Source organism: Lotus japonicus, chromosome 5, assembly GCF_012489685.1.
Source record: "Lotus japonicus ecotype B-129 chromosome 5, LjGifu_v1.2".
NCBI classification, from domain to species: Eukaryota; Viridiplantae; Streptophyta; class Magnoliopsida; order Fabales; family Fabaceae; genus Lotus; species Lotus japonicus.
The window spans coordinates 56,878,427-56,898,189 of NC_080045.1; the positions used below are offsets into that span (position 1 = coordinate 56,878,427).

Consider the following 19,763-nt stretch of genomic DNA (forward strand, 5'->3'; position numbering starts at 1 on the left):
CCATATCCGCACACTTATGTTATCATTATTATTATTACTAGTGTTTTTTACCCGCGCGTTGCACGGGAAATATGTCTATTGTATTTGATACATTAATTAATACTTTGATTATTAAAAATATATTAAACAACGAGTGAAATAGAAAAGTCAGAATTGATGAGTAAAGTGGACATAAAGACTTCTCTTCTAAGCCCGATTGAGACCAAGAGGAACTCGTTTCACATTCTTTGTAAATATGAAGACGATAACACAAATCATATATATAAGGAATTATCAACATATTAATCTTAAAAAAAATTAATGTGATAGTAGCACAAATCAGGATTGTGTAAGATATATCATAAAGTATAACATTATTGTGTTTATTCCAACTAAGTAGGGATGACAATGGGTAGGTACTATAGTATCATCTTCATACCCGCGTTTTTAAAAATTACATGTACCCGTCTCCATACTCACGTGGGTAGCAACTCGAAGCTCTCCGCCTTTAGACAATTCAATGTCATTATAGGAAGCTATCCATCTTTGCCAAAATCTAAATCTATGGATGACAATGGGTCTCAAAATCATAGGGTACCCGCAAAAAATATCCACTATGTGTAGGGTAAAAAACCGCTAAATGGGTATGAGGTTGAGTATAGATAATTACCCGCAAAAAATAGAGGGTATGGGTGCGGGTATGGGTACTATAGTACCCAACCGGCCCATATCCGCACACACATGTTATTATTATTATTATTATTATTATTATTATTATTATTATTATTATTATTTGGGAATATATTAACAAATTAACTTAAGCTATAGCTTTCAAACTCACTCTTTTTAAAAAAAAAAGTTTGGGATATATTAATATTAATTAATACTCTAAAAATAAATAATAAATAAATTAAGATAAAATCAAGAAATAAACCACCTAAATCCTAATCAAATCTAAAATTTAAAAATGTATTTTTTTACTCTAAAAATAAATTAAAAATAAATTAAGATAAAATCAAGAAATAAACAACATAAATCCTAATCAAATATAAAATTTTAAAATGTATTTTTTATGAGAATTAATCTGAGAATGACACGTGTTATTTTTTTTTCAAATTAGTGAATATTCTGCACCCTAGAAGATTTTCTTTTCCTCAATCCTTTTGCTTTTGATTAAGAAGATAAAAGCAGGAATCCTTAAAGCATATGACATCTTACAATTAGTTGAAGAACAAAATTAATTCATGAAGAAGATTGAAACAGAAACCCAAAATGAAGTCTTGAAGAACAAAATACCCTCTTTCACCAATTTGAAAGGACTGTGGTGAAAGAATTGTATTTAGTGTATTTGTGAATCTTGGGGTGGAGCTCTTGTGAAACAAAAAATCAAAGGAACATTTCAGTCAAGAGAAACAAAAAATGATGTATTGCCCCATATGTGCGCACCCCAGCAAATTATTTATATATGTAAGAAAAAAACAAAATAATTCTCTCACCCAAAATAATTGTGGTTACTTCACCAATAAACTTATACTAACAATAAATTTAAATTGAACTTAAGGAAATATATAGAGTAAAGTAAGATAAGTCACCCAATTGGCATACTAAAACATGAGTATATGCAAAACTAATGAGTTTGAGGAAAACATGAACCAACCTTAAGAATGAGCTAACCATACTCATGAAGATTAAATGTGAGCTCTTCATATGCTTTCATCAATTTGACTGACCTGTGCATCATTAGAAAATTTTTTTAGTAAGTTGTGCATCATTCACATGCAGTGCAAATAGTATGCTTATACACACAGCTCAAACATGATGAATAAAAACGTGCAAAATTTGAGAAATGAATATAAATTCGGGCTATCCTAAGTTTCGTAAATTTCTATAAATTATACCAAAATATGGTTTAGAATGGCTTCAAACGCATGGATTTCTACAAACTATACTAAAATCTAGTTTAAAAAAATACAAAAGCGGAGGTAGAACAATAAAAAAAACATTACGTCTTCAACAATGATTCGTTAAAGGGTCTATGCAAAAATTTGTAAACTTTTGGATCAAAACACACAAAATATGTGAAATTTTAGAATCCAGGATTGAATTACGAACAAAGGATAAACTGAAATAGCACAAACCATCAATCACAACATGATAAACTCTTCTTCACGTAACATCATCTTACGACATACCTCTGTCGTGATCGCGACATGTGGCAGAGGTAGAAATAGCAGCTATCAAATCTCTGCGTGTCCATGGTAGCTTTGTGGACCCTCAGCACCAAATCAACTCCCTTTTCTTAGAATTAACATTAAATAAATAATAAGATAAATTAAAATAAAATCAAGAAATAAACAACCTAAATCCTAATCAAATCTAAACTTTAAAAAGGTACTAAATAAAGATAGATAAAAACTACCAAAATCTAGCAAATCACAATAAAAAACTCATAAAATCCTGAATTAAATAAAAATATGAAAATTCAATAAAAATACCATAAAAAATCATTTATACTCTAAATGTAACTCAAAAATAAAATAAAATATTTCATGAAATTAAAATTAAATTAATAATAAATAAGGATAGATAAAAACTATCAAAATCTAGCAAATCACAATAAAAACTCATAAAATCCTGCATTAATTAAAAATTCGAAAATTCAATAAAAATTAATTATTATACCCTATAAATAAATGTAAAATAAAATAAAATATTTCCTGGAAGTAAAATTAAATAAATAATAAGATAAAATTAAGAAATAAACAACCTAAATTCTAATCAAATCTAAAATTTAAAAAGGTACTAAATAAAGATAGATAAAAACTACCAAGTCTAGCAAATCACAATAAAAACTCATAAAATCCTGAATTAATTAAAAATCTGAAAATTTAAGAAAATTTAATTAATATACTATAAAAGTGAATCTAAAATAAAATAAAGTATTTTCTGGATTTAAAATAAATGATAAGATAAATTAAAATAAAATTAAGAAATAAACAACATAAATCCCAATCAAATCTAATATTAAAAATGGTATTAAATAAAGATAGATAAAAACTAACAAAATCTAGCAAATCACAATAAAAACTCATAAAATCCCGAATTAATAAAAAATTCAAAAATTCAATAAAAATTAATCAATTTATTCTAAAAATAAATTTAAAATAAATTAAAAGACCAAATCTTATCTTTTAAAATAATATCAATCAATTATTTTAGAATATATAAAATTAAAACATATATCAATTGAAAATTATATCTTCTAAAATAATATCAATTAATTAGGTTAGAATATATAAAATTAAAATATATATCAATTGAAAATTATATCCTCTAACAAATTGACACGTGGAATAATTTTTATGAGAATTAATCTGGGAGCGACACGTCACTAACTTGGCCTGTGGGAGCGACACGTCATGCTAGAAGTTGTTCTTTTCTAATATATATAGATAGATGCGATAACAGTTTAGAGGTATAGCTGTAAGGTGGGAGTAGAATTCATATTGGTTGAGCACATATAAGTTGATCTTGTTCAAATAGAGTCCATCCACCTGCTGGTGAGACACATGGACCTTAAATTTATTTATGTTCACAATACTCGAACTCTAAAACTTTGTTTGGTGTAAAAAGTTTTCCCTTTCAAGATATGGATCTCTTTATTTGGAGTAGATAATTGCAAATATTTGCTTTAGGTAGAGGACAATTGCACATGCATAATCTTCAACGGTACGTTTGGCAGCTCTAGAACGTGGACAATCAATTAATTCGATCGCAGGGCATCATGAACAACAATACTCCATATGCTATTGAATGTATGCCATAGAATTTTAAATAAGTGGCCGCCATGTATATATTTTATTATTTGTGTTTTTAGCTAGGCAAAAGTTTGTTGGGGTTGATTGAAATGTAAGTCTCACATTGCTAATGAAGGAGAAAAAATATTAAGTTATGCATCTTGGAGAAGTCTCACATCGCTTAGATTAGCGAGGGGTGGGAGAGTCCAAGACTATATATAGGGATCTCAAGCTCCTTGTTTCAACACACCAAAAAACACCTAGTAGTAGCACCTGAAAACACTTTAAGTTTATATTTGTTTTTTTTTTCTCTTATGCTTTTGTTTTAAAGTATTGTGAGATGTAGTTCAAATATTTACTTCAGAGAGTGTGGGTGTACTGGTGTCATGGGGTGGTTGAGAGTGAAGTCTATGTGTTGTAACAATTTTCACATAGTGTTTATTCTCTGGTTGTCGGTTTTGACAACGGTCGTGGTTTTTTCTCCGGTTTTGGAGTTTCCACGTTATATTATTGTGTTGTTGATTGCGCTCATGGTTTACTTTACTTCTTCAGCTGTGTTATTTCCTAACAGTGGTATCAGAGCTTCCGGTTCGATGGATATCACTTTGTGTGGTTTTGCGAAGGTGCTGAAGAAGTGTGACACTTCCGGTTCGATGGATATCACTTTGTGTGGTTTTGCGAAGGTGCTGAAGAAGTGTGACATTGTGAAGTGCTGTTTTGGGAGGTTCTGGTTTGGAACCAACCTGGTGCATGATTTACAGTCGATCTGCAGCTGTGATGGAGGAGTTGATGCAATCACAATTACACAAGGTGTTCTGGGCATGTAATTGTTTAGGTGGCACACAAACATTGGTCGATATAGATGCAAAGTGTGTGGTGATAGCATGCGGGCATTGGTTGACGTTGATGCAAGGTACGTGGTTATGTCGATGAGTGATGAACTTCCGGGGAAAGCCAACATGAAAGTTGCACCATAAATTTTCAACAAGATTTCGGCATGTGAAAATTCTTGGAATGGTTTAGTTCCAAGTGAAGAAAATTCTTGGGATAGTTTAGTTTCAAGTGTAGTGTACTTTTTATGGTGTAGTATGATAATTTAATTTGTTGGTATATAGACAATGCGAATTATGTTTTTCGGTGAAGGCAATGATTGCCGGTGTAGACAATGAAGACTGAAGACCATTACAATCAAGGTGGAGATTGTTGGGGTTGATTGCAATGTAAGTCTCACATTGCTAATGAAGGAGAAAAAAGATCAAGTTATGCATCTTGGAGAAGTCTCACATCGCTTAGATTAGTGAGGGTTGGGAGAGTCCAAGACTATATATAGGGATCTCAAGCTCCTTGTTTCAACACACCAAAAAACACCAAGTAGTAGCACCTGAAAACACTTTAAGTTTATATTTGTGTTTTCTTTTTCTCTTATGCTCTTGTTTTAAAGTATTGTGAGATGTAGTTCAAATATTTACTTTAGAGAGTGTGGGTGTACTGGTGTCATGGGGTGATTGAGAGTGAAGTCTATGTGTTGTAACAATTTTCACATAGTATTTATTCTCTGGTTGTCGGTTTTGACAACGGTCGTAGTTTTTTCTCCGGTTTTGGAGTTTCCACGTTATATTATTGTGTTGTTGATTGCGCTCCTAGTTTACTTTACTTCTTCAGCTGTGTTATTTCCTAACAAAGTTAACATCTGATCGGACGAATCTGATCAAATTACTATAAGAGTGTTGATTGATGTGGAACAATGAACTTTCAAGAGGTTCGAGCGGGATGAAATTGTCGTGCTTGTCATCTTCTATGCCCGGGAGGGTCCTGTGAAAACACTAGGGTTTAGAGTTTAGAGTTTAGGGATGCTTAAGTTAGAGACTAGGGGAAGAAGAAGGCATCTCAGATTTAGGATTGAAGTGTGTGTCTACCTGATGACCTTATGGGACTTGCCTTTTATATGAGAGTTTGGTTGGAGATATCGTTGAAGTAATGAGTGTCTGCTACGACTTTTAAAATCAATCGTTGGATCTGTTGCTCCCTACTTGAGTCAAAGGGCTTAGATGAGCATGTACATGTGGCTCGAAGTCTTAAGCTCTTAAGCTACAGTTAAAGACATTTGATGAGACACGAAGAAGTGACACCAAAGTCATTGGTCGTGAGGTCTGGAGTGCGTGTATGTGGCAGCGGGGACAATCATGATCGGGTGCGGCCACGATCGGGAGGTAAGTGGGACGATCATATAGCTCGCCAGAATAATACCCACCTTCACATCTACATACACTATCCCAACTTTTGGAAAAAAATCTAATATAACCTTATGCATTAATTGTAACACCCCGATTTCGGTGGCGTCACTTTAGTAACCAAAAATAAACTTAATGCGGAAAAACGTGAATATTTTTTTTTGATAAAAGAATTAGAAACTGAAAGAAATGAAACTTGACAACAGAAGATAACAGAACTACTATACGATAGATAATTACAGCCCCCGCTGTAAGTAGCTAGCCTCGTCACGAATAAACCTCCAGTGACGGGTAATGAGAAAGGTAGCGCCCGTAGGCATTATGTACAAACCAAATATAAAAGTGAAGTGTCCGCAACACCATCCCTCAAAACTGAGAATAAGCTGGTCCATCGGCCTGAAAAGACCTCCTAAGTCCAACCAACTCTCTGTGATTCCCATAAAGAAACCACACAAAAAGCTATAGGCGGAACTACCCTGTTCCCAAAAGAAAACATAACGGTCAGAGCTAAGACTCTACTCCTACACTAATCATATCTCGAGGAGCTCACACCAGCACTAAAACCTACATGCTAGCATGATCGTCGTCCGAATCTGAATCCAGAACGACCTAGTCTATGTACACCATCCGTCCTCCTCTCGCGACCGCGATGCGCTCCTGTTCCAGCATCTCAACCCTAGTTCCCCCCGAAGGGTGAACCATCATGAACTAGTCCGCCATGGACATCTGACAAAGGGCGTAGTCCGCCAAAGCACACACAGAAGACGCGAGGGTCAACTCCAAAGAATTACGTAAATAATAAATCCAATAGATACAGATAGAGATAGCTACTTAGGCTTATAAGTTAGAGATAGCATCCTAGGGTTGTATATTTCACAATGAATATAAAAGACATTAATAACAATTAACATGCATCAGATAAGGTTAACAATTATCAATCACACTCAGCAACTAAGTCAGTATGCATGTTGCATGAAATGATATGGCGGTTAACCCAGTTAACCAAATGCATTCCGGAAAGGGATGGACATCAAACGGATCAGCCCTAACACTAGCCACAGTGGGACCATTTCGGCCAACAACAACGGTAGTCAGATCAGCAGTAAACCCGAAGGTCTGCCATTTCGGTCTGCTACAAGAGTCGTCTACAAACGCTCTTACACGGCATTCCGGGTCTTATGACCATTTTGGAAACCGACGAGGTCCAGAGTACGTCCTGTGTTAATACCTCATTAATGTTGCATGAATGCAGGATGGTTAGTCAAACAACGTCTCCGATCTCACTCGACACGTCGCCACGTGTTCTAACTAACTTATTTGTCTCTAAAAAGAATACCCTAAGGTAACAGTCGATTCTGCGACAAAAGACAACACTTCACAACAACACATTATCTCATGATGATCTCCAAATCATCCGACTCATCTCCATCCGATGGTCAAAACTGTTCAACGAGCAAAGAGTATCAACATACTCAGAAACGTACTAGTTTTCTCAACTCTTGGACTCGACGACACTTCTCATTATCAAAACTTAATGTTCAAGCCCTAAACTTTCGTCTGAGTCTTTTATCATTATATTAAGGGTTTTGAGGTTGTTTAATACATTATGGAGGTTCATTATGTAATTGTTTAAGTTTTGTCTCTAATCCTATTAGTTTTCAAAGATCTCATAATTCCAATGATTCCCTGGAGAAGGTCTCAAAACAAAAGGTCCATCATCACCCAAGTAATGGCCCGAGAAGTTCCCAGGTAAGCTGGCCGGGCACAATGCCTCATTAAAAGCCCTTCTTGCCTTAGACAGAACAACCCAAGTTCTTACGTGAATTCAAATGGGGTTTTTCCAATATCATTTTCAAACTCATTTTCCTTTGAGAAGGTCTCGATCCATAAAACAAAAACAGGGTACGAACCTCGGTTCGTCCCATCAAACTTCCTCCAAATCTCAAAATAAAATCGGCATGACATGCCCGTTATCCTCACTCTGAAGCATAACAGATATATGTGCAATAGCATAGTTAAATTAGCACAGTCCAACAATCATAGCACATATATCAACACATCCTAAATTAACCACGTAGCATTTAGCATATAGAGCAGATATCACACATCCTAGATTAACCATGTAGCACATAGCATATGATTCAAAACTCAAGAAAACAGTCAGTAGATGAATAATCTACATTGTCAGCCGAAGCCTCAGAAAACATTTTTCCAGTCAAACACAAACAAGTGCATAAACAGTAAATCAAGTCGAATTCGTCGACACCTAAAGCTATACTAATAGTTCAGTGAGTAGCCCTCACCTGTAGATTCTCCAGGATGGTCCTCTAACACTTCCTCACAAGCAAAGCCTTGCTCCTCGGGAAACTCTTCAAATGAACCTTTAAAGTAAAACCACAGAATTCTATCAAAATCTATCGGAACTAAGCTATCAATACTTACTAAGGTTACACGAAGTAGTATATACTCCGGGGTACGATAATCTAGCGCGAAAGGACAAGTTTTCGAAAAAGAATTTTCTTCCTCCTCCTAGGGTAGTCTCGGCCACTATTGGTAATTGTGTGGGTCGATTTTTCTTCGATCAAACTTGGTTCCTAGGTTATCATTAGTCATAACTAAGGGTATTCTAAACTCGGAAAAATTATCGGATCGAAAACTGTCGCATGGGTATTTTGGTCATTATTTTCAGCTCAGAATTTCAAAATCAGAATTTCGAAAAACAAATTCGATGGGGTTGATACTAACGACGATTATGACGACTAATCTTACTAACGCTAAGCTCAGTCGAGGGTTTTAAGCCCAAAGGTTGGAACTCTAGCCAAAAATGGGTATTATGAGCAGAATTGAAACTCGGCAGCAATTCGGCGAGAATCAGCAAAATGTAACCCGCTAAACATGCTCAGGGGCACGCAGGGAATAAGTTTAGATAGAAAGATGAAGGTATTTGGATAGTTTTGCCAAAAACTCAAAACTTAGAGCATAGAAAAACATAGAGAAAAGCTACAGAAGTTACAATCAGAAGAAAGGATTAGCATCAGTACCTTGAGACCTACGTGTAGCAACGAACTATGGAACGATCAGACAAGAATCGGCGAAAAACTCTCCTCCTCCCTCTTCTCTCCAAGCCGCGGGTTGTGTGTGTGTGTTTGTGAGGTTTTTGTTTCAAGCTTCACATATTTATAGGGAATGAAATGGAAGATATTTATCAAAGATCGGATCAGTATGAATAGATATTTATCAAGATTGGATAAGTATGAACAGATATTTATCAAAGATTGGATAAGGTTGAATAGATATTTATCAGAGATTGGATAAGAATGAATAGATATTTTGTAAACCGGTACAGTTTTGTTTAGATATCGGAGGATTTAACTCATAGAGTTAAGATAAAAATATAAAAGCGATCCCAATTTCTTCCTAATGATTCCAACGTATTTTAGACACGATATTCACCCCGCTGAATCTTCTAATTCTTCAAAGAAATATCAGCATGATTTTTGGTTTTCGAGGCTTGTTATATAGAGGATGGAAAAACGCGGGAAAATGAAAGTTTCGCGATTCTGATTTTTCCGGCTTCATTCTCCGTGAATTCTAAGATAGGTTTTGGCGAAAGAATTCCAAAACTAAAATGAGGTCTCCTTGTATTTTTGGTAACTAATGCAAAGTCGGTGTAAAACGATTTTACCCGATAAGTTACTTTTTGCATCGAATGTCGGAATAGAAAACTTCCTTCTGAAGAAAGATTGAAATCATCAAGAGAAATGGGTGTACGCGTGTAGAATCTTCATTTGAAGCTCTGAATAGAAAAAGTCTTCATTGTCGGTTGATTCTAGGGTTTTGAAATACCAGGGTTTTGGTTTCGGCAAACTTCCGATGATTGGAATCGGACGTTCGTAGATCCTAGAGTTTCGCCTCGAAACGATTGTTATATATGGAATAAGAGAAGTTCTAACATTTCTCTGAAGATTTTTGGACTAAATTCCTACAGTGTTCCAAGGGTGGAAGATTTTTGGAAATTTTATTCCTATAGTGTTCCAAGGGTGGAACATAGTCTTTTCCTAAGGTTCTTATCCTAGGTTTAAGCGAATCGATCGTGCTATACCTTTTATCAATTTTGATGAAATCCTTAGACTTTTCCTGAACTTTCTCCTTCACAAATTTATTTCATTTAGTAAACTCTTGTTCAGGTTTCCCTTCACGATACATCAACCCTAATCGCGAATAAGAATTTTATTCACTTAGCATAAGCATAGAAACTTGGGTCTTACATTACTACCCTCCAAAAAGAAAGTTTCGACCTCGAAACTTAAGGGTCAGTAAAAGTTCTGAATATTGTTCTTGATCTTTTCCTCTAATACCCATATAGCACTGTCCGTGTCCTTGTTCCAAATAACTTTCACTAAAGCACTCTGCTTTCCCTTCGATTGTTTCACTCTTCTAGTCCCAATGTTGACCGACGGCGTCTCAACAGACATATCATCTTCAACTTCCCGAGATTTAACTACAATCGTAAATGCTAACACCACTAAATCTCTTATTCGGTTGCAGTCCAAAAGACAATGATGGTGGGACAACCAATCCATTCCTAGGATAACATCTAGGTTCTGTTAAGTCAATCAAACAGTTAGTACTCATCATGAGATAGCATCTAACATGCTATACAATATGATTAAGCACTAACTTCAATCAATTCTAAGCGAAAAATCGCTTGCAGACAATCAATTTTCACTCTTTGCAAAGTCACACAACCTAGCACATAAGACCTATTCCCCAAAGACTCCCAAAAGACTCGACAAGCTCTGATACCACAATGTAACACCCCGATTTCGGTGGCGTCACTTTAGTAACCAAAAATAAACTTAATGCGGAAAAACGTGAATATTTTTTTTTTGATAAAAGAATTAGAAACTGAAAGAAATGAAACTTGACCATTAAGAAGTAACATTTCTTACCACATTCTAGTTATTGATAGGTTAATATGCTTTATGCAATCTAGGTTGTGGTACCTTAGGTTTATACTTAAATTAATCCTAACACATTATCGAATGCGAAAGCCAATTTTCTAAATACTGCAAATTAAAGTGCATGCAATTAAATTTTCACACCACATTCTAATTTTGGATATTTAGTAAACTAGCTTCAGATTCTATAATATAGTAGGTCTAACTTAGCTGCATGATTCTAGTAGTCCCTATCATTTCAATTGCTTGATTTAAGATTTAAGCCCCTCTACTTTCGAAATTAAACAATTATAGTTCAAATGTTGATTTCTCATCCAATAACTAAAAAAAAGTTGATGTTGATAATTTTTATGCCAATGACATGATATTGATGTTAGTTAAATTATTGGAGCAGGGGTGACATTCATTGAAACATATGTGGTTATATTATTGGGCCAAGTAAGATGAAGAAGGCCCAATAACTCCATGACAATATTAATGTTAGTTTTTCAATCTTTTCCAGAAGCAGTAAATTGACAAATTACGAAGGAATCCCCATTTTTGGTAAAAACAAAAAAAAACAAAAAAACACTCTCCCGACAAAACAACGTTTTCTTGTCTGGATTCAGACACACACGCTCGCACCCACCCACCCCGCCACCACTTTAGAGAGAGAGAGAGAGAGAGAACACCACCACCACCACCTCTGTCAAATTCAGTGTCCAACAATTTTCAGATTCAACTTTCTGTGTTTGCGATCTGGTACTGGACCAAGCCATGGATCATGTGATTCAGCTGCAGAGGAAGCTGCGTGAACACGAAACTGCCATGTTTCGCGAGGTTCATCTCTTCAATTTCTTTCTTCCTAGTATTTTATTCCTACTTCTTCTTCTTCTTCTTCTTCTTCCCTCTGGTCAACGGGACTTTGACTTTGCTGTTGGTTGGTCGTTTTCCATGATGATTGTTTTTTAGTTTTTTCAATTTGTGATATTTGATTGGTGATTTTTTTGGGTGATGGGTTCTTAGGGGTTTCTGGATGATCAGTTCAGCCAGCTTCAGAAACTGCAAGATGAGACCAGTCCAGATTTTGTGATTGAGGTTGTCACCATGTTCTTTGATGATTCTGAGAATCTCCTCAACAGCATGGCACGTGCTCTGTATGTATTATCATTATGATATATTCTTTCATTGATTTATTAACTTTCTGAATTCTGATATATCACTTTTTGTATGAGATATTGAGAATTAATTGGGAAGGGAATTTATTGTTCCAATGGGTTTTCTTTGATTTGTGCAGAGAACAAGTACCTGTGGATTTCAAACAAATAGATGCTCATGTGCATCAGTACAAAGGAAGCAGTGCTAGGTATAATAATATTAATACTTTATTTGATTGATTGTCTTTGTGTACTGATTGCTGCTGTGACCTGCAAAAAATATATTCCTAGAAGAAGTTCTGATTATTTGTGAAATTATATTGTTTAACAGTGTTGGTGCTGCCAGAGTTAAAAATCTCTGTGTTCCTTTCAGAAATTTTTGTGAGACTCAGAACTTGGAAGGGTGAGTGCTCTAACATATTCTCCACTTTATGCTATTGCTTCAACATTAGTAGTATCTAATATCATGTGAATGAAATATTTTTGTTCTATATTGCTTGGCTTTAATGCATTCATTGATTCTTACTCTTAAGTTTGTTGGGTGGTATGGTCAATAGAGCCTTCACATGTAATTTCTGAAGCTTTAACAACCTTTGAGGGATCTATTTCAGGGGAAACATTTAAATACTTCAGGAACAAAATACATCATAAATTAGTATGATTATGTCATTTTCAAGTTCCTCTAGAGTTTAAATGACAGAAATCTTTGGTATGTGCTGCAAGTGGGGGTACCTATTTATTCCTTATCTAAAAATCACTTCTTCTACGCATTTTGACCTGGAGACCTTCACTCTGTTACTCAGATGCTACTGATTTTAGCTTTAATTTGGGGGAAGCAATTCTAACAGTAAGTTTTATTTTACTTTTAAAAATCTGCATCCCCTAAATAGTTTTTGTTTCACTAATTATGGTATCAATTTTGTAGTACACTTCTAAAGAATAAACTGGAAAATCTAAATTCTGTGTTTTTAAAAACTGGCAATAAAATTAGTACCTATAGTTTGAAAGTCTTAGTCTCCTAATTTCTTGAGTCTTTCTTCTTTCAAATAAAATACTCTTAACATTCTTGAATTTTGTATTTATCACATGACATCTACTTTTAAATTGTATGGAAAGCTTTTGCACAAATTAAAGTGCGTTTACATAGATTTTTCAGGACTTTATCTTAACAGTTTCGTGGTGATTGTATAAATTTGTACTATTTAATAAGAAGATATACAAAGGAGAAAAACATAAGACTATATTTGAGAACAAAATGAAAGTGATAAAAGAAAGATGATTAAGAAATTTAAGTCTATAAATACTAGGAAAAATAGTCTGTTTATATGATTCTTAAAAGGGAAATGATAATTTATTCAAAATTTTAAGTCATACCTTTTGTTATAGATATTATTCTTGATATGGACTGACTATAAAATTCAGATGTGGATTCTTCTTTTTCTTTTTTAAAAATGATAGTGTTACTTTTGAAGATAGAAAGACAAAATGATAGTGTTTCTTCATCATCTCTTTTTATCCTCTTCTTCAATGGAGATCCATATTTTTCCAAACAAGATAATGCGAGTTTTTGGAATGAAATTCTATTTCACTCTTCCTTTTTCTTTTTAGGAATATACTATCAACTAATATACTAAATTACTTTCCCCACTTAGGGCCTGTTTGATAACTGTTTCCAAAACAGTTTTCAGTTTTTAAAAACTGAAAACTTGTTTGGTAAGACCTGTTTTCAAAAACAGTTTTTGAAAACAGTTCTCATTTTTAGTTTTTAAAACTAAAAAACCAAAACAGGTAAAAGATGTTTTCAGTTTCAGTTTTTAGTTTTCAGATATCAGTTTTCTAAATGTTCGAAAACATGTCATTCAAACTGTTTTCTTCTTCTGAAAACTGTTTTTAAGAATTGTTTCTGAAAACTGTTTTAAAAACTGAAAACTAAAACTGCTATCAAACAGGCCCTTAGTCTGTCATATCTTGTTCAGATTTATTGGAGACAAGAAGAGGGAACCAACTACCAAGTGATTTGAGTCCGTCATATAGTTTTTTTTTACAATGGTTTGCTCCTAGTCGGCTTCTTCAACTGTCCTTTCCATTGAAAGTGAAATCAGCTTGACCTGATGTCTCTGAGAATAAAACAAACAAATTCTTAGAGCCCTCAAGGAGAAATCCTGTATTTTTACGTTACAACCAGCATTACTCTTTTGGAACAAGGAAGATTGCGGTTTGATAATAATAGAAATTTAAAACCAGCAATTGCAATAATAAGAGTTCTGAAAGACTGGGAATATGAAATAAATGTGATGACAATTGATGAGAGCTGAGAATATTTTCATCTATGTTCTTATTTATACTTGAGATGCTTGAAGGCTTCATAGTCTGTAAAACCTGTTTATGCACCCCTGTAATTCAACTGTATTAGATATTTAGTGCAGCTGCTGTCACAGATCATAGACCTTCGCATATGTTTTTGGATGAATGAGTAGTATTGGTTACATTACATGCTATGTAATTCCAGTTAATTTTTTGATTTCTTGGATCAAAACTTCTGTTCTGAGATCAAATTGATTCTTAAAGTGAAAGTGAACTGTTTATACATGTGCTTATATTTTAAGAGATCTTCCATTTACAATTCACTTTATTGAACTACATTAGTAAATACATTAAAAAGGTTGGCTGCTGGTGGGTAACAAAATATCCCCTTTCCATTGGGACTAAAATGATAATGAAGAGAAAAATGTTTATTGAATGCTTCTTTCTTAGCAGTTAACAAAAAATAAAGCATGGTGTTGTATGGCCTTGACTCTAATAGCATGTTTGGATCAACTTCTTTCTTCATAATCAATTCTGACATGCAGAAGCTACTTGCATAAACTTGTCCTTAGAATTGATTTTGTCTTTAGAATCAATTGTAGAAGGTTTTCCAAACATTAATTAAATTTTGTACAAATCACTAAGGAAAAAGATGTTGGTGCAGGTGTGTGAGATGTCTACAACAACTGCAACATGAATACAGTCTACTGAAGAACAATTTTCAATATTTGTTTAGGGTAAGTACTGTAACATTTTGTTCTAGGAGCTTTTTCTCACTTAATTTCCCACACTAATGCAGCTTCATATGCCTGTTTGAATCCAAATGTAAAGCGCTAAAGTATATTACTTGCATTTTTAAATACAGCTGCAGCAAGAAATCAAGGCTGCTGGTGGTTCTTTTCCGACAATAGAATAGATGGAGGTGACATGATTGCTTACTAGGGAAAATGAGGATTGAATTAAATGATGCTTTTTCCTTTAGCAGCTGATTTTGTTTTTCTGGATTATACCTCATGAATGATATCAAGTTTCATTTGATCGCTGGGATAGTGCTGTTGTGAATAAGCATTTCTAGCCTAGTTTGTTACATGTATGATATGATTCTTTTCCAATAAACTGTTGAGTACTTATCTAAAGTTTCATATTTTTATACTCAAAATAAAGTGATAAAGTTTATATTGACAGGTCTGTCAATCCTTTATTTTTTTAATTGCAAAGAAAATGTGTTTTTTTACAGTAGACTGACAAATGTATGCTATGTTTGGACGTTTGTCGACCCCTGATTAAACGGATGTTAACACGCACCTCAATACAAAGTAAACATAGCTCTTCTAATGGATTGGGATGATGTCCATTTACAAAGTAAACCGAGCTCTTCTAATGGATTGGGATGATTGTCATTTACATTGCATTCAACTAGTATTTAAACACACTAGTTAACTTTTCCGTTAGTTATGTAAAATCACAAATTAACTTGTTAACTTACATGACTAAAGTTTCCTCCAAAACTTAATCTTAATACATGAACAACTATACATTTAATGATACACTTATACTCTAGTAACTCCATCACATGGAGAGGAGAACAGGGGGAGGTAGCTACATATTTTGTAAGAATATCACCTAGTTGAGGAAATTTATGATTTGATCGATGAAACAAATTGATCTGAACCTTCTGGAGCACCACATGACAATAATGTGAATGTATTTTGTCTGATCATAGAATTTGGCATGAGATCTATGTCTCAGATTGGCTATCGTAATACAACAATGCAGAGCAGTGAAATGTTAGTAGATCAATCAACAAGTATGTGATCTACTGAATTTGAAAGATAGGCTAAGACTCAGTATTCTTCTGAAATGGACCACCACGTATTTTTCTGATTCAATATCTAGGAAATAAGACAATTGCCCATGAAAATGCAGAGTAATAGAGTGCCTCTTATAAGATTAAGTTGCTCAGTCTGAATCCCTGAAGGCTTTGATTTGGACCTCTGATGAAGCAAGGAAGTAATACAAGTAGTGTAGGAAGGGTGGGAGCAAACCATGAATTAGCTTAAGTTGCTGCTCGATACAACTAAAGCATGAGTAATAAAAAGTAGTGAGCTTGGCAATAGGAGAAAAGGCTACATGAAATCAATTCCCTCAATTTTGAGTATAACTCTAGACTACAAGCCAAACTTTGCATCTCTTAATGGTTCTATATATCAGTCTTGTATTTAATTTTGAAGACTCATCTACATTCAATAAGTATCTTTCATAATGGTTGATCAGTGATTACCCAAGTGTGATTTTGTTCAAGGCCTTGGGGTTTAGCTTACATAGCCTAAACTCAAAAGGAAATTGAAGTTCTTTTTTTTATAGACAAATGTTAGTTGTTATAAATGTTTGTAAATTAATCTCTCCTCCGGGTTCGATTTGTGATTTTACATGGAGGAAACTTGTCATTTACATTGCATGTGTAAAATCACAAATTAACTTGTTAACTTGTTAACTCACAGCCAAAAGGAAATCGAAGTAACTTGAGCATAAGTAGTTTTTGGCTGTGTGTGTTCAGAGATGGATAAGGTCAAGTGAATGTGAGAGGACAAAGGAAAGAGGATATATATTAAAGCCAAGAAATATACATTTTGGAGATTGAGGATCCCATTTCAAATCAGGGGCGACTTGTAAGTTACTAAATTTTGACACAACTAACATGAAAATATAAGTATATCTTCATTTCCATTTGACAAACTTAAGTTGAAATTAGTAAATCTTTCTGGTTTGTAAAATCTTTTCTTTCAAAATTAACCTATCTAATATGCTTAATTGAAACATGTATGCATGCGAGTGATGTTAATCTTCATTCTACTTTTTCCACACTCAACATATATACCAAATTTGAGTTTAATTAGATTTGTTTAAACATGGGACAGGAGTACTGTATTATATATTATATATATAGTGAAAAAAAAATAACTCTTGGTTGGAAAGACGGTTTATAATGTTGTAGAAAGAATTGCTAGTGAGTAGTGACAGAGGTGGATGAAAAAGACAGAACAATCAATGAAGTTGCATTAAAATGCATGCGGAATGAATACACTAGAGCAATATAGTGCAATCACCACGCCACCCTCAAAAAGCCACCACCTCAAATTCCATAAATTGAAGATTGAGTACCAGAAAAAGTGGGTGTTTTGGGTAGTTGTGGTTGGTGCAATAATCTTCACAGTTTCTCTAGTATGATGAGGGCCATTTGAGGAGGTTGAGGATTTGGTTTTCAGAACGATGTCTTTTGCCAAACAAAAAGTGAGGCGGGTTGGTTTTAATTAAGTAGCCTTGGTGGTGGTGATAGCAATGCATCACAATGGTTGTTCGCTTTCATATGTCTTTGGGCCCAAACTCACTGACATTATTCTTTAACATTCAGAAAAATGCTTTCTTTCTTTGTCTTTATAGCTTGGCTGAATTGGAGTTAGAGGTAGATCAAGATGTGTTCCTAGCTAGCTACCACAAATTAATATCTAGCAGGGGTGTGTTTTTTCACAAAATATAATGTGAACGATTAATAAGTGTGACAATTTTCACTAGTGCCATGCTTAACACATTTTTTCTACTATAGTGGTCATACTCATGACATCATTGTAACTAATCATAATTAAGTGTAATATTAGACCTAGAGAACAATAGTACAATACTATGTGTAATCTGAAATTGTACATTTGCTTAAAAACTTGCTCTTTAAGTCACCGCTTCTTGTACTCTACTAATAATTTACTGCAAGTAATAGGCTATAGCTTAGCTACTAGACAAGTTCAATTAAAAATATAGTTTACAGTGTGACTTTTGACCCACGCAAGTATAGCTCTGAAGTCGTTTTGGGAAAAGAATTAAAGAGCGCAGAGAATTACAGGACAAAAGTTGAACAATTTAGGAAAACGAAACAAACTTTCCCCTATCACATGATAGTAGTTGATATGATACTGTTATGTTGACTTACTATCTGTATCCAAGAGGCAAAAGGGGCATGAACCCTTCTTCTTTCTACATGGTAAATGGTAAAAGCACAAAGCAGAATGTGAATTGTGAAACAAGCTTCAGAGCATGCATGACTTTGACCGAATGGTATATGTTTTTTTCTTTTCCCAATAACAACAGGCATATAGAAGGCATGTGTTTTGAGGGATTTGGCTCCTTTGTAGTCAAGACAATTTTATAAGGCAGTCGGGAAATTTACACTGTTTAATCAAGATTAACCGATTAATATATTTCACCAAATAGGTAGAGATTAGCTTGAGACTTGAGTCATTTGATCTTCATTGAACGGCACAAATTTTACAGTTATGTGAATTTGTGATTTTTTACCAGATTCGTGTCGGAGCTGAAAAGTAATACTAACTTATCGGATTTTTTTTCCTACACAAAATTTATATTAGAGACCTTACTTTAAAGCAAATAAAATATATATCACTTGAACCAATTATCGATATATAACCATGTATGTTTCTTTTAAGATAAGTTTTTTTATAAGACAAGCTAATGAGTTAAAAGAAGTAAAATGTGTTGATAGGCGTATCCAACACTTTTCACTTTAGATTACTAAAATATCAAAACCAGTAAAAAGAAATAGAATAAGGATATGGGCTCTTTTTCATACTACCTTGATTTTAAATGATTGGGGTATACTAATAGTGACTTGAGTCTCTAATTAATGACATTTATGCTATGCATCAGGGGCTGAAGTCCAAGCAAGTATGGATCACAATCATTAACTCAATTAATGGAACTCATCAATCAAGTGTCAAACTCATACTAATTGATTAATTTGGTGAGTCTTGAAACTTTGAACTTCATTGCTTAAAACTGAATTGGAATCAAGATAAGGAACACACATTTATTATTCATGATTTATTTTGCCACATAGCGAAATAGGACAGGTGCCATACCAGAAATAAATATAACTCTACAAGAAGCCTTGAACACCAACAAGGTGAAATTAGGGAATCCCCACTTCAGTCTAGCTTTTGTTCTATGCCATTTTCCATTATAAAGTATCAACTGCACAGCTTAGCTGTCACCCACTCCACATAAAACCCTCACTTGCCCCCTCTGTCTCTTCCTGTTAGTGTTATGTACTTTTCTTTCTTTGGTCCCAAGCTTTTGGTTTGGCTCACTTGTCTTCTGAGGAAATCACTAACACTTTTTTCATTATTATTATTTTAATAAATAAAATGATAATTCAAGAGTTATTTATATTACCTCCGTTTTAATTTATCTATCTAGAAAAAAACATACACTTAAGAAACATAATTAATTTATAAAAACGTTTAACCTTTCATTTTATCATTTAATATTTGAACTAATTATTAGAGC

The 19,763-nt window shown here is 34.0% G+C and overlaps 1 protein-coding gene across 1 annotated transcript; it reads left to right on the forward strand.

Moving 5' to 3' along the window:
* The first annotated feature begins 11,553 nt into the window (after positions 1-11,553).
* LOC130720452 (histidine-containing phosphotransfer protein 1-like) lies at positions 11,554-15,590 on the forward strand. Its single transcript, XM_057571096.1, has 6 exons — positions 11,554-11,787; positions 11,974-12,104; positions 12,245-12,313; positions 12,436-12,507; positions 15,073-15,145; positions 15,274-15,590. The coding sequence occupies exons 1-6, from the start codon at positions 11,725-11,727 to the stop codon at positions 15,322-15,324; spliced, it is 459 nt and encodes a 152-aa protein (XP_057427079.1). The 5' UTR covers positions 11,554-11,724; the 3' UTR covers positions 15,325-15,590.
* Positions 15,591-19,763: the final 4,173 nt, after the last annotated feature.

Bases quoted from the DNA above. Each gene is read 5' to 3' on its own strand.
- LOC130720452 (XM_057571096.1), top strand. From the start codon at position 11,725: ATGGATCATGTGATTCAGCTGCAGAGGAAGCTGCGTGAACACGAAACT. The intron at 12,314-12,435 runs GTATAATAATAT...ATTGTTTAACAG, and splicing joins TACAAAGGAAGCAGTGCTAG to TGTTGGTGCTGCCAGAGTTA. The intron at 15,146-15,273 runs GTAAGTACTGTA...TTTTAAATACAG, and splicing joins ATTTTCAATATTTGTTTAGG to CTGCAGCAAGAAATCAAGGC.